Source organism: Sardina pilchardus, chromosome 18 (genome assembly GCF_963854185.1).
Source record: "Sardina pilchardus chromosome 18, fSarPil1.1, whole genome shotgun sequence".
In the NCBI taxonomy this organism is placed as follows: Eukaryota; Metazoa; Chordata; class Actinopteri; order Clupeiformes; family Clupeidae; genus Sardina; species Sardina pilchardus.
The window spans coordinates 13,632,540-13,648,390 of record NC_085011.1 but is presented as its reverse complement, the minus strand read 5'-3'; the positions used below and the strand labels follow the sequence as shown (position 1 = coordinate 13,648,390).

At 41.5% G+C, this 15,851-nt stretch overlaps 3 protein-coding genes across 3 annotated transcripts; 2 read left to right on the top strand and 1 right to left on the bottom strand.

Annotated features, from left to right (window-relative positions):
• Window positions 1-33: 33 nt before the first annotated feature.
• Window positions 34-4,719, top strand: ifit8 (interferon-induced protein with tetratricopeptide repeats 8). The gene is made up of 2 exons (XM_062519648.1): window positions 34-237; window positions 2,390-4,719. The coding sequence occupies exons 1-2, from the start codon at window positions 233-235 to the stop codon at window positions 3,765-3,767; spliced, it is 1,383 nt and encodes a 460-aa protein (XP_062375632.1). The 5' UTR covers window positions 34-232; the 3' UTR covers window positions 3,768-4,719.
• A 666-nt stretch (window positions 4,720-5,385) lies between these two features.
• LOC134064460 (neurofilament medium polypeptide) lies at window positions 5,386-8,960 on the top strand. Its single transcript, XM_062520383.1, has 3 exons — window positions 5,386-6,171; window positions 6,366-6,490; window positions 6,924-8,960. Exons 1-3 carry the CDS (start codon window positions 5,386-5,388, stop codon window positions 8,062-8,064), a joined length of 2,052 nt encoding a protein of 683 aa, XP_062376367.1. The 3' UTR covers window positions 8,065-8,960.
• Window positions 8,961-9,070: 110 nt separating this feature from the next.
• On the bottom strand, window positions 9,071-15,560 carry vdac2 (voltage-dependent anion channel 2). Its single transcript, XM_062519044.1, has 9 exons — window positions 15,403-15,560; window positions 13,982-14,053; window positions 13,831-13,880; window positions 13,310-13,462; window positions 13,148-13,200; window positions 11,828-12,055; window positions 11,539-11,689; window positions 11,143-11,200; window positions 9,071-10,080 (listed from the first exon to the last, which is right to left on the bottom strand). The coding sequence occupies exons 2-9, from the start codon at window positions 14,046-14,048 to the stop codon at window positions 9,989-9,991; spliced, it is 852 nt and encodes a 283-aa protein (XP_062375028.1). The 5' UTR covers window positions 14,049-14,053; window positions 15,403-15,560; the 3' UTR covers window positions 9,071-9,988.
• Between the last annotated feature and the right edge of the window lie 291 nt (window positions 15,561-15,851).

Sequence of the window (15,851 nt, the reverse complement as noted above, 5' to 3'; positions counted from 1 at the left end):
CATTCTGATCTTACTGATTTCAAGGCTACTAAGGTGTGGCTGTCTCTGTGGTTTCAATTCTTCCGTATGACACTATTTTCCATAAGTGAAAATGAAACTCCGGATCTCTTGATACTTATGCTTGCCAGTACTCCTATTTCACGGTAGTTTCACAAGATCAAAGGCCTCTTATGTTAGCGGCACAGCTGTGCAGTGTGTGATTTTAACTCTCATAGGACCACTGACCAGCACTATGAGGTAAGTGAAATAGATAGCTTATTGCCATTTACTAAATGTATCAACAGACCTGAGGAATGCATGCATCATCTGAGCTCATCAATCTTCTGTAGGCTGAAAATGACATTGTTGTAAATATGTATATGCAGGTCAATAACCAAGCACAATATAAAACAGTCCAACATTTTATATAAACATTTATATTATCCTCAGATGAAAATATTTAAATATTCATAAATATTTCAGCCATCAGGATTATTGCAGGATCATTGAAGAGATTAATTATTCTCTATCCTCTCTTTTTTTGTTTTTTGAACACTTTATTTTAAAGTTTTCCATAATACAATAATACAATATGATCAAATCAGAAATCATACCCAGATTAGAAGGAACATATACTGTACAGACAGAATGACAATACAGACTGATCAGTTGTGCTCCAATTAGCCCAGCAGTAAAATAGCACAGCACATATTGTATACAGTATAATATATCAGATTACTGGCTCTGTTTCAGCCTTCACTTGAGATGTGTCTGTTGTACTGACTTCTGGTGGTGATCATGTGTTATCATGATTGTTATTGTCATTTCTGTCAGATTTGACCTGAATTGTATCAATTGCAAGCAAAACTTATTTATATCTTGATGGCATCCAAAAACACTGTCAGTTATCAGGTCAACTTCAACAAACTGTGTGTCACTAGAAATCATGTCACCATAACATTCACAGTACCTTGCTACATCAATTGTTTGTTTGTTTTTATCTCAAATACCCTAACTTTAAGTGTATCAAAATAAACTCGAAAATCCAGTAGCCACACTATATAAAAGTAAATACTATTCCATATTGTCAAAATTCTAAAAATACTCGTAGCAGGATGTCACTTTGGAAACCTTCTATATTTCCTTCATCAGTACACTGACTCTGTTGATAAAGTGGGCAGTGTTTGAGAGCAACAGCTTTTCTCTGTTGCCTACGAGACATGCCATAAATCTGCACAGTCAATAGCTCAACTATGCTGACCCGCCTGTTACATCTCATAGCCTAAACACTGTATCAGAGATGTACACAAAAAGTCACAATTGAACTTGTCAAGTGGTACAAACTAAACACAGAACCTACTGAGAGACACAGTGTGGGCATACAGCAACTCAATTCAGTTCTATTACCTTAAAATAATTATTTCAAACTCATATATGGAGAATGAAGTCTCTGACATTGTCGGTGCATGCTCAGAATCCTTGATATTGCATTAGGTGATACATGGGTAACTTTTTGAGCAGGGCAACCACATAACCAGTGCCGTGTGTTCCAGTTCGATGATCATGTTAATCTACTGATTATTGTACTGAAGGAAAATAAGTTGCCAAATATCAAAGTGAACGTGTCGGAACAACAATGATCAGGAACATAACCCAGCAACATTGCTCAGAAACGTGCCTTGTGTATCAACAGCTTTGGCGGACACATACACATCACAGTCAAAGTTGTTCCAAAGTTCTACCAAAAACAGGCAAACTTACAAGTGTGGGTGAGCAAGTAAGAGAGAGAGAGGGAGTGTATTGTGTGTGTATAGGTTTGCATATGTACTATAGGATCATGTCCATATACCAATATTTTGGGATGACCATATTGTCCCTACCAATATTTTAGCAAGCTCATTCATATTATTTTTTGTCGTATTCATTGAAATGTCTTTATAAAATATACATCTCCAGGGCAAGTTTATGACCCCAACCAAAGCTGAGACTAAACCTACGCCCTTGTGTGAGCAATCGACATGTTACTCACCTTGCACTGGGTCATATTCCTGAATCTCAGTATTCTGATCACAACAAGTCTGGGCAAATGACTTCAGTTAGAGCATCAGTCAGAGGCTACATTCTTTGTTTTGCACTCTTATGATGTCATCACGTCACCAAAAGTATTGGTTTTACCAAAAATATTTGACAGTATTTTTATGCTACAAAAACACAACTATCAAGTATTTTGATATATACTGTATAAAATATTCAGCTATTTTCTTCAACCCAATTAAATACAAATAGCAAAATACTATTTTTCATTTGAAATACGTATTTTAAGTACATGTCTCATAAATACTGCCATGGCTATGCCAATTTTCACAACAGAATTTGCCATTTTTAATATATTTATTTTGTGTGTGTACAGTGCACCAGACAGTGAGATTCTGCTTGAAAGTGAACTAAGGAAGCTGGAGTGTTACCACACCTGGGGCCTAAAGAAAGAAGACACAGATCTCAACTTCCTGGAGGTCAAGTTTAGTGAGAATATCCTGATCAGACAAGAATACATCGGTAATTTTCAACAAAATGGACTCAACTTTTTGGCCTACATCAAATTCTTGCAGGGCTACAATGCAAAGTCCCTTGAATACCTTAAACTAGCACTGCAGAAAAATAGTGCCTTTGCTAAAAAATGTGCTGTGACCTATGCAAACTTGGCCTGGGTGCATCACCATATGGGAGATGCTGCAGCAGCCAAGTCCTACATCCAGAGAGTAAGGGAGACTTACGACACCGTCCCTGGGACTGGGAGCTCGCCAGCAGCTCTGCCCCGGGAGGTGCTCAGTGAAAAGGCCTGGGCTCTCATGCACTTCACTAAAAAGCCCTACTACTACACCCAATCCAAAGAGCTCTTCCAAGAGGCCCTGCTAAAAGAACCAGACGACAAGGAGTGGAACACAGGGTACGCCTTCGCCCTGTTCCGCCTCGAGGGTCAGGAGACCAGAGAGGACAAGAGGCTTCCCGTGGAGGTCTCCCCTGCGGTACAGCAGCTCAAAAAAGCCCTGCTCCATGACCCGGGAAACCCCATGCTTTATATTTATCTGGGCCTGAAGTGCTATAAGAACGGACGGAACGCTGAGGCCTGGGGGCACATGACAAAATCCCTCAACATGGCACCGGACAACCTGACTATTGTTCTACATGTGGCCAAGTTCATGAAGAAGGTGCACTCATTTGACAGGGCACTGCACATACTGCTAAGCATCCTGAAGAGGGCGCCAAACTCCTCTCGCTTGCACCATGAAATTGGCAACAACTACCGCTGGCAAGCAATAAGAATGGGAGAACCTCACAACCCCAAAAACATTGCACGGTGCATTTTCCATTTTGAGGAAGGGGCTCGCCTCAATCCATCTTACATATACCCTCAGGCGGAGTTGGCACTAAGGTATGCAGAGGCGAAAAACGCTGAGGAAGCAGAGAGAAAATTCCATAAACTGTTTGCCCTTCCTGACCTTCAGCCTAAAGACCTTCAGGCCTGCCACCGCATGTATGGCGACTTTCACCTGTATCACCTTGGTGCAGAAGCCACTGCTGTCAAGCACTACAAGCTCGGAATGAATCTCCAGAACATCTCAACAGAGTGGAAGCAGTGCCGCACACGCCTTTTCAAAATCCGGCGTTCTGATCACGGAAACTTCTATAAGATTCCTGAATTCATAGATTCTTTCAGGACGGCAGAGGAGCAAGTTCATACGCATACAGCGGGCCATTACTCTGCTGAGGGTGTGTCCTGTAAATGAATACCATACATCATCAGTCATCCATCTTAAAGTAATCAGATGAAGAAATGTATAATTTCTTTATGTATTTTCCGAAGTAGGCTGTTTTTCCTGTTGTTTAATATGCAATATTGTTAAAGTTAACGTAATAATGTAATGTTATGGTTACCCTAAGGCGGGCAAATTAATGGTCTAATGAAAATACAGATCTACACAAATTGCAACATGTGAACTGGACTAAAATGTCAATATGCTTCTTCATTTTTCTCTTTTTTTACGAGACTGCTTTAGACATGGTGCATTGGTCATAAACCAGCTATTTCTACCATTTGGAGCAACAGTTTTAGACTTTTTAAATACAGAAAGTGTATTTTTCCATTCTTCCAAAAGGAGCGCTTTCTTGGCACCATCACCTCATGCTTGCTGTAAGTGGTTCAGGCCATGAATTTCCCCTTGGGGATCAATAAAGTATCTATCTATCTATCTATCTATCATTGGCTCTGTAAAGTGTATGCCATTATAATAGGTGTAGGCCTATGTAAATGATAAGGCCACAATTGCATTTTACTAAGATTGTGTGAGAGTGCACTGTGAAGAAAACTATAGTGGCCTTTATGATGACTGCTGTCAGCTACCCTGTGCTATGTAGGCATACTGTATGACTTGATGTGCACAAAACATAATTCTGAAAACAGCAACTGGAAAACTGCCCCATACATGTGCCTCATTGTATCTCAGTCGAAGCAGAACTTAGACAGTATATTAGCAGTCGGATAGGACCACTTGTGTCTACAAACATCAAGATATTTGCACTTTCAGTAATTACCAGATGCAGGCTAAGTAATTTAAGTTAGGCTTATGTTGACTGGCCTTTGCATTCTCATCTGACCAAACACATCACACTGCTGTATAATGATGCAAGTTTATGAATTCTGCACTGTTGAAACTGTCATACAATAAAACATGATTGTCCTCTGTCATACTCCTTATCATTGCTCTCTAATATACATTAACTACATTTTGACTGCAGCCATTAAACTGTAAAGTGTTAAGTGTTTTTTTTTGTTTTGTTTTTTTTAAGTCACCAGGCTCTGATTTTACTAAAGCCTACAATGTTTTCCAAAACACCTTAATAAATTAAGCTACTATTACTGCAAGATATGAGCTAATAACCTACAATGCTCTTGCGTACATTCAGCATCCAGTGAAAATTTGACCCACCCACTCCCTCTCCAAGGGGAATTGTGAGGACATACTGGTTAGAGTGGTTTAGCTGAGTCTGTGCATTTAAGCACTATGGACAGTTCCACCGCGCAAGCTAAGCACTCGCCGGTGAATATAAAGCGATCGCTCACCTCTGCAGCATCGTATAGCTACAGCACATGTACCAATCAGCTGCAGGATGGAACGTCTGCTGTATTCGCCAAATAGAAGAGCCGATGTTGTGGAACATCGATATCATTCCACGCGTCCTTCATCTCCCTCGGTGTTGCTGATGCCCAGTGTTGGCGCCAAGTCAGCTGAGTTGCTGCACAGAAGCAATGGGACAGTCACAGCAGGACTCGAATTCAGACCAGCACTGAAATCAACCCGTTCCTTCGATGAAACCAATCCGTTCTCCGGCATAACACCTCAGAAAATGAATGAAAAAGAAGTGCTACGCGGCCTAAACAACCGGTTCTCGGGATTTATTGACAAGGTTCGTCATTTGGAAGGTCAAAATAGAGAACTCGAGCGAGAAATAGAAGAAATAAAACAGCAGACACAAAGCTCTGCATCAATTTCCAAACAGTATGAGCCAGAGCTGAAGGAACTGAGAAAGCTGGTAAATGAAATAAGCCTTCAGAAACGCCAGGTTGAATTGGACTATTATCATTTGGAGGACGAATTCCATTCCATACAACTTCAATATGAGCAAGAAGCTCGCACCAGGTCGGACGCTGAGAATACAATTACAGTGGTGAAGAAATATATCAGTGAGGCTAATGTTGTTAAAATGGGACTAGACAAAAAAGCACAATGCCTTCAGGACGAAATCAAGTTCCTGAAGAAAAACCATAAAGAGGAAGTGGCAGAGATGATGGCTCAAATCAAAGAAGCCCAGGTTAGACCTGAATCTATTGACTTTGGGAAAGGTGACATTACCTCAGCCCTAAGAGACATTCGAATTAAACTGGAAGGTCACACTATGTCCAACATTTGCGTTACCGATGCAGGGTTCCGTGCACAGGCAGCAAAGTTGACCAAAGCTGCCGAGGTCAGTAGAGAGGCTCTCATGGCAACAAGGCAGGAGATCAGCGAGCACAGACGCAGGCTGCAGTCAAAAAGCATCGAGCTGGACTCTGCTATGGGGATGAGTGAGGCTCTGGAAAAACAACTCTATGATCTCGAGGAACAGCACAAGGATGAAATGAACCACTATCAGGTAGGCTAGGTCAACTATGTGAATGAATGTGTAGCCTACCTGCTTTAACCTGTGTGAAAACACCTGCCTCGATGCTTGAAAGATATATCTTGAAAGACATAAGGATATATAGGGCCTATATATAAAGGCTATAAGAAATTCATGTCAGTACTTAATTGCATGATCAATTAAAGGGGTCTGCTCTTTGCCTGCAGAGCACCATCAGACAGTTCGAACATGAGCTTCACAATTCCAAACACGACATGGCTGGACATCTGCAGGAATATCAGGACCTGCTTAATGTGAAAATGGCTTTGGATGCAGAGATATTTTCTTACAGGTGAGGATTTCTAATAGAGCTGCTGTTTATGCTGACAGACTAAAAAAGAAGTGGGCCATCTCCCGAGGAATTAGACTTCTGACATACTTTGATGCAACCCAAATATATCTTACATGCCTTGAATACAGGGACCCCCTTGAACTAAACTACTGCTATGTATCTGAACTGTAACTTTGATGCAGACGTAAAAACATATGGCTTATTTAATGGATTTAAATTATTCAACCACTGATGCCTAAATTAAATCAGTAAATTAATGGAAACAATCCCAGACAGTTTATGTTTTCAGTATGATGCACCAAAAAAGATTAGATATGGACAGTATTAACTGTATGTAACTTTGTGTGAATACAGACAGGAATTATTCATAACATCTGACTGATTTCAGTCTTAGTATAATTGAAAATGATGGTTGTTTGTTTGTTTTCATCAGGAAACTCCTGGAGGGAGAAGAATGTCGTTATTCCATTGTCACAGACTCCAACGTGTCGGTTCCATACATATACAGGCAGTCTCCAGTCTACACACTTCCCTGTACCACAAGGCATGGGGGAAGCACTCGAAGAATAGAGCCTCAGTATAAATTTGTGGAGGAAATAATTACGGAAACAACCAGGGAGGATGTGGAAATTGATGAGACAGAGTCTGAAGAAACTGTTGATGAGGGGGACAAAGTGGAGAAACTGAGTAGTGAGGAGGAGGAGGAGGAGGAAGAGGCAGATTCAGGAGCACAGTCTGGAGAGGCTGAGGAGGCCGAGGAGGCCCAGAAGCAGCCTTCAGAGGAGGCATCTGATTCTGCAAGCGAAGAGAATGGCATCTGTCCTGAAGAGAACACGGACACTGAGCCTGATGAAACAGATGAGACCAAACACACTCGGTCTGGAGAGACAGCCCGTCAAATGGACGCAATGAAAGATGACACGGACACCGAGAAACCTGAAGCTGCAGACTACAATGGTACCTCAAATGGAGGAGATGAGGCCTCCACACCAGAGGACCAAAGTGGGGACACATCTTCTCAGGGAGCCAAAGATGCTAAGCAAGCCACTGCACAGACAGACAGGAAGGGTGATGACTGGAAAAAGCAGCGTGCTATAGCAAATGAACAGAAGCCTGTCTGTGAAGGCGCCCATGATGACAGTAGAGAGAAATCTGCTGGGTCAGATAGTCATGGGTCACCAAATGCAGGAATCACACCAAAGTCATTGGGTGGTACTGCTGTAGATGTAAAAATGAAAGAACGCGACGTAAACACACCCAAAGTCCAGGGCACTTCCACAGCAAGTCCTGCTCCAGCAGCAAACAATAAGGAAGAGAAGCTGAAAGCCCTTGGACAGGAAGCCAAAGCAGAGTCAGGGGTGGGTACTGATGTGAAGGCAGCGAAGGAAACCGCACAGCCAGGGGGGAGTATCCCGACAGGAGGAAGAAAGCAATCTGTGGGTACAGCGGCGACTCAATCAACAGAAAAGTGCAGCGCTAAAAGGAGTACAGAGACCGCTAAGCAAGATCCCAACCAAGCCAGTGACAATGGAAACAAGGCTGCACAGAGGGAAGGATCACGGAAAGGTCATTAAGGAACAGGGCAAAAACACAATCTCAAGAGAAGGCCAGTGAATGCAAACGTGGAAACACCAGAGAAGAGAATCTTTCTTGACAAAAATGGGCACGAAAAGCGAAGGAACGTAAAACCCAAATGAGAGAGATCAGAGGGTAAAAAATGCTTTGCCATACTGCAGTCGAGACAAAAAAAAATGTGACGGGGCTGAAGTCTTTGAAAAGAATCCGGACAAAAGACGTTTAGAGAACTGACATCAAGTTGTCTCGGAATATAAGGTGGACAAAGCAAGGTTAGACTGCATGATTGGTCTTGCGCAAGCAAATCTGAAAGCAAATGTATGGCTACTTTACCCATCAGTGGGAGCTTAAAACATGAATGTAGATCAATGCATGATTAAATACAACCTACAGAGGAAGAAATGTATCATGTACCATTACCTATGCCATTCATTCCATACTGTATGTAGGATTGGCTAGAATGCTCCAAGATAATAGATATAATAGTATAAATGTATTTGCAGCGTAGTCCAGGTTGTGTAAGCAACTGTAGTACGGTGGTACAGATCAAACACAAGCGTTATGCATTTGAATACATGGAACCAGAAATATAGAACATTTTCTACCATCCAGAGCCATATTTGTGAACTAGATGATTTTGCTATCTGGCATCAGTCAGGAGGTAGTGACTAAAATCACACCCCAGCTGAGATCTCAAAGGTCACTTGCACCATTTCTTCTTAAGGAAAGCACAATTACAAATAATGCTCAGAGGAAGATAACTATATTTGATAAATGCTGTTCATGTCATATGCAAATAACAGCATTTAAGAGACTTACAAATAAACATTTTGTATACGTCAGGCTTGGAGCACGTTTCTCCCAACTTGCTATAGCTTCATGTATGCTGGGAGGAGCAATATAACAAGTATTTTTTTATTAAATCTCTTGTCATTACAATAGCAGCTTCATAGTAAGATTTGGATGCAGAACCCCTAGCATTTACAGTCATTAATCAAAAGTCTGTTAGAGTTCAAAGACTTTATTGAAAAGTTTACCATACACATGAGGACCCATTCAAGGTTTTGTGTAAGCATGGTCTCAATGAGTCTGTGACATGATGTACACACCGGATACGTTCGTCATTAAACTTAAGCATCTAGAGAAACCCGTTTTGGCATCTTACTTGTGAATCTCACCAAGTCATCTGATGGATGCAAAAAAAGAAAATGGAGGGGAAAAAAAGACAACAGAGGGCCAGTTAAACTGACAAAATGTTCCAATTTCCTTCTTGTAGACATTCAGTTGAAGCCACCCCAGAAACTGCTCAGTTTAGGGGTAGACTTACAGCTCAGTTCACTTTTCCTTCAAAAATCCCAATGGCTTACAAGAAAACATGGCAATGGAACAGCTTAAGCTTGTCCTTGTGTACATGGAAAAAAGAAAGAACTGCATTTAAATAAAAGGGTGAGTGAAGTAAATACATAAGAGTCGTTCAGACAGCTTGGGAATACCAGCAGATAGAAATGATCATGTCCCTCCCCAGTCACATGTTAACAAAAGCCAAATCCCTCCCACAGTAACATGTTCATGACAAAAACAGAGGGATCAAAATAATTGAGCCACACATGTCCGCTTTGTATAGTGGTGGATTCTGTATTTCATCGTCATGGCAGTGCAGGAGGAACAAGTGGGAAATTATGTCTCTAAACTCGCTCCAAGTATCTTCAAAACTAAAACAAGCAATAAACAGTACACCATGACTCAGAAGAAACAAAACCATCACACTGGGTTGCTGAGAATTATTGTTTTTTCCTCTTGTAGTGGTTTATGTAGTCTTTGAACCCGTCCCTTCCAGAAATGCCCTGCTGGTTAAGGTGGAAACAGACTTAAGGCCAAACTGTTCTGATATTCCCTCTCCCAAAACATTACACTGGGGATGATTTAGGCCTCCAACTCCAGGCCCAGGCCAAGCTTGTGGCCTCCAGCATTGATGCTCTTCCCGTCTACAAGAGCCGCAAGGGTCAGCTTCACACCTGGAAGAACAAACAGTAATGATGTTATTGCTTTCGTTTTAATACATCAACAGTGACATCATAAGATCTGCAGTGAGGAAATTCCTACTATCTAGTCGACTAGTCGATTGTTACAACCACTAGTCGGCACTGTAGGCGATTGTTGACTAGTCGTTAACAAAATGTTTTGTCTCTAGTGAAGTTAGAGAAATGTATATCGCTATTCCACCCCTCAGGCCTACTCGACGTGAGCAGTGAAGTTGTAACAGTCACTTGACGGCGGTCAAGTCTCCATCTCTCCCACGTCAATACCCTCGTTTTTTGCTTACCATGAACCAAAATCATGGCAGAATGGAGTCGACTTTATGAGTAGGACAATGACAGCGATGAGTAAAGCAGGAACGCTATACTAATGCTTTACAAATGGACACACTGTTTTAATTGTTATAAGTTGCCACTGCAGTTTATGGTAATTCCAGTTTAATTCTTTAGCTAAAGACTCAATGAAAAATGTGTGCTGATCTTGTGTTCGTGAAGTTGGCAACTTATGAATTTCCGTACGGTTATGTTCTTTCTGCATTATAAAAATACAGTTTCACCAAGTATTCACCAGAAGACCACCCTGTCCGTTCAACTTAACGTCAATTAATGCATCAACTTAATAAACAAATAAATTAATGACTAGTCAACTTCTATTATGAACAACTAGTTGACGACTGAAAATTATAGTCGTGAAAGCCCTATTGTCTAGTACGACTGAAAAGCGTGCCCAAGTCACATTACATGGTACATTATTAAAGTTACACTGCAAGTTAGCCTACTGCCTACAATTTCCTACAATTTGGTAAAGCCAAAGAGGCAATGCATGAATGCCTGGAAGGGTAAAGGCTCTCAAGAGGTTGCTGCTAAAGGAAAGTGTACATGTAATCATTTTACTGCAGCCATGTTTTTCTTCACCATGTTTACACATTCATTTGATGTACATAGGTTTATGTTAGTTACAAGAAATATAACATTTAAGAAATTTAATTATTAACATCAATCATATAAATGAATATAATTGTTCATGTTACGCTCACATACCTGGTCTTAGTGTCTGAGTGTAGCCAACACCAACCAAGCTGGTATTGTTCACTTTAGCCTGTAAAGAAGAACAGACATCAGTATCAACACATACAGAGAAAACAAATTACCGATTACTGATACGGGAGATGGGGAACTTAATGTTATTGCAACATTTTAGTCTGCCAACGACTAGAGTTTGGAATCCAGCTCTCCAAGATGTAGGCCATCTGTCAAGAGCCTGGGGCCTAAAATTGCCTTCGGTCCAATGTGGCCAAATTACACTGAAATGGGTATCTACAATTAGAGTACAACACTCCCTGGCTCTGAGTTTTCTCAGTGGCAAAAGACAAAAGGAGACCGTTGTTTAGGACCATAATCCAATCATCTTCATGCAGGAAAGCTGCGGTGACTCACACTAATGGCGGCATCCTTGTCCAGCTGGTACTTGGCTGCGATGCCAAAGCGTGTGCTGTTGCTGCCAGCGGTCCAGGCCAGATTGACAGCAGTCTCCAGCTTGGGGTTCACCTTCTGGTAAATGGAGCCGCCAAACTCTGAGCCGTCATTACTGGAAGAAATGGCCACAGAGCATCATTAAGTGCTTTTGTTAGTGGGCATAATTAAAATGGTTAATATGGTACCAGTAACAGAGGAGCACATTAAAAAATTTACCAGCCTCTTAGTGTTTCGGAAATGAAATACTCACACGTTAGTGTGCAGCTGGAAGTCGCCAGTCTTGTAACCGACAGCGAAGTTGTTCTGGGTCATCTTGGACTTGGCGGTGTCGAAGGACATTTGGTAGCCGGCCAGCCAGCCCTCATAACCAACAACGGCGGCACCGTGAAGGGTTGGACCGGCAAAGTCGAAGTCGACGTCGCAGCCAAGATTCACATATTCACGCTTGTAGGCCGTCTTGACTTTGCCGCTCTTCTTACTGTTCATGAGGGTGAGAAGACAGGGCTGATTAAAATGCAGCAGTGGCAACCACACCATATTCATTTGTGCTTACATGTCCATTATTCAGGCTCCTGCACTGCAGCCTGTTTTTCAGTGTTTACACACAAATAAAAGCAACAGAACAGAAGGGCTTGTTACAGTAATTTCCCGCATATAAGCCGCATTGTGTATAAGGCGCAGGACAGTGTTTTATGCAAGTTAAAAGAAACAAAACCATATTAACACCATATTAACTGCCCCCCTGTAATAACCTCATAGCTGAAGAAATTTTGCAAAATCCATGTATAAACCGTGGCTAATAGTCGGGAAATTACAGTAATGTCACAATAAGTTAGGGAGATTTAAATGATATATTTGGAAGACACATTAATATAAATGTAACAGTCCAAACTCGGTATCAATACCAGATATAGTGAGTGGTCTACACACTACAAGATTAGAGACTAGGTGATATACAATGGCATTCTGTCAACTTAGACATATCTCACAGGAAGAAAAGCCATCTATAGCATGACACTTCCACATGACCTTGAAGGACACCTAACCACTCAGCCATGGGCCTACTGTTACACGACACCAGATTCAATAACAACCTGACAGGCTGACAAACACTGAGCTATACAGCAGTGCAAAGACCACCAACGTGACCGTCATTTGAGAGGCCCGCCTGCAACGACCCCCTCTCCCCCACCACACACACACACACACACACACACACACACACACACCCCAATGGGCATGCGCCACATGCGTGGAATGACTTGCAGTTCATGGAAACTTAATACAGTCCAACTGACTGCAACGGAGAGAACAGGCCGCATGTGTGTTGTCTTCATAAATAAAATGCCTTTCTACGAGTGCAACAACATATCTGACTTACAAAACAGGCCTTTGGGGGTAAAACAAGGTTAGGAGAACCATTCTTAGAGCTTATCCAACTAAACAACAGGTAAAATATCAATATAACTGAAGAGATTACATAGACCTTATATGTATAATCCAGCACAACTGGTCAAAAAAAAAACAACACATCAAATTATCTGGCACTAAGATCAATTATTTCACATACCCTGTGTTTGGAGAGAAGGTTGTGTCAAAAGTCAGCTTCAGACCTTTGGCAATCTAAAAGGAGAAATAAGTTCATCATAAATGATAATAAATTACAAGAGAGTTGGGGAATTAAAAAACAAACAAACAAACAAACAAACAAAGAAACACTTGTGATGCACACCTGGTCTTCAACGGTGATCTCTGTTCCTAGTGTGTTGTCAGTGTTCCACTTCTCTGTGAAGGTCAAGCCATATTCAGACTTCTTGTATTTTGTCTCGAGGCTGCCAGCAACTTTGCCAGTGTCAGTGTTGGAGGAGCCCGCCGTTTTGAACTCCTACAAATAAATCAATTGTGTGCAAACGATTACTTTCTCCCCAAAACACATATCTGTTAGCAATTCAATACATTTATGTGGAGACAATATGGATAGACACAAATGCAACTTTTGTCCAGTTTGTAGACAGTACTTGGACTGGTCAAATAATAATGGGCTCAAGAGGATGGTGCGAACCAGACAAGCTGATTGATTCTGCTGGTAGTAGCATACAGTAACAACAGTACAAGTAAGGACAACGGACTGGCAGTCCGAGTCTGGCTCCATTAGTAGCCCCCCCTCCCCTCCCCTCCCCCCCTTCCCCATCAAGTCAGGCATGAGATGTGAATTCTGATTAGTTACAGTACAGTACAGTGAGCTGCTCTTACCACGCCAGTAGCAGATTTTGTCTTGACATCCAGTTTCACCACACCAAAGCCTATTAAAGATTACAAAAATAGTTTGCCAAAATTCCAAAACGCTGAAATTCTATTATACAGGGAAAGTGGGGTTTCAGCCTAACACGTGTGTGAACAGTACCGTATCCTTTATTGAAGATGTCCTTGGCAGATTTGCCCAGGTCAGCGTATGTTGGAGGAACCGCCATTCTCCCTGTGAACGTGAACATGAACCACACACACACACACAATTCAGTGTCCAGACACAATCAAATCCACACAAACTACCGCAACCGTGTTTATTTCAGAGGGGTGGTATGGACATGTTCAATTGTTCCAGGCATGTATGTAATCTGCTTATCAGCCGGTCAACAATAAGCACACTGACACTTAATGATTTGGAGCTGATTGAGCTTTGATAAGAGGCCCCATTTGAGCTGCAGTTGTCTGCCATGCTCAAGTCAGTTAATCGGAACTGACAGAGGTCCACGCCTACAGTGAGTCACACTGAGCGGCAAGTTGCCTTTAGGATAAAGGTCTGGCCAGCATGCCCTTACTAATCTATTTCTCTGGGAACACAACATGTACTCGAGTTGCATTACACCTGTACCGGTTGAATACCGATGAAAAAGAAACCGAAATTGAATTTCGACTGGACTCCTTTGACCCACAGCCATTTTGTTAGCTAAAGCTATAATGTCAACGTTTATTTATTCATTGTACTTTAACCGGCTGGTAAATTCAGTAACGACCACATTTGCGTGAGGGAACTTTAATGTATGTAGCGCAATAAGACAACATGTTGGCACAAAGGGCATACATCCACCATATGCAAGGTTAACATTATCATTAACACTAGGCTAACTCGTACCAGATTTACAGAGCAATTAGGAACGATAGGTTCAATAAACACGCAGTAACCGAAGACAAACAACAGACATAACAATTACATAACAATTGTCATGCTAGCCTGTGAACAGGCTCTGATATATAAACACCTTGGGCATTCACCGGTGACTACAATAATTAACGTTAGCTGAAAGCAACCTAGGTACCTGGCCAGGCCACGTCAATGTACTACCAACATAAAGTTAATTTAAGAAGAAAGAGTTAGGCCAAATTGTTTCCATTTGACTGTAACGTTAGCGTTACTTTGTTTAGCAAAACCAAAGTTGGTCATCTAGCTGAGCTCAACGTAGCCGGCTAGGTTAGCTCAGTTTGCATTCAGCTAGCTAGCTATCCGCTAACTGCAACGTAGTTATCGCATTGCCACACGTGTTGACATGGAGGGCTGTCAAACGAAAACTCGAAAAGTTTTCAAACTGCTCAGACAGAGTACAATTTAATCATACACACTGTGTACGGACCATATGCCTCAATCAAAATTAGCTAACAAGCTAACTTACAGCACACTAAACTTGGCTATCGCTAAATAGCAAAAAGGCAAAACGTGTTAGCCGGCTAGCTAGGTGTTGCAGCCTTGCATTGTTTTAGCTGTTGCGATTCCATTAACGCCAACTTTGCACTTAAGTAACACACAGTCCCATGAAGAGTATTCCTTACCGGTATAAAGGTGAAGCTAGCGGTGAAGGGTAACGAAGTTTGATGTGGATATTTCTTGTAATTTCACAACCGTTACAGCTTTGGTGAACTTCACCGGTTGGAGGGCGAACTGAAGGAGACTGTAATGTAATGATGGAAATCCAAACCTATCAGATTCTAAATCCAAAGGACCCTTCTCAGTAGTTGTCAAGCGTATGCCTGACTGTAAATATTTACGTTGTAAACATAGAGCGCTTCCAAAACGCATAGACAGTTTAAGGTTTGCATATTATGTTGTAAATAATACCTTATCGCATTATATTATGCATATTACATGTGGGTTACATTTATTTTAGAATGCTATTTTATTTAGGAAGGCAATCCGATACACATGTTTCTTTACCATTCACTATGCATTTTGAGTAGCCTGCAGTACATTTTCCCAACCGCCTACTTGCATACTTTTGATA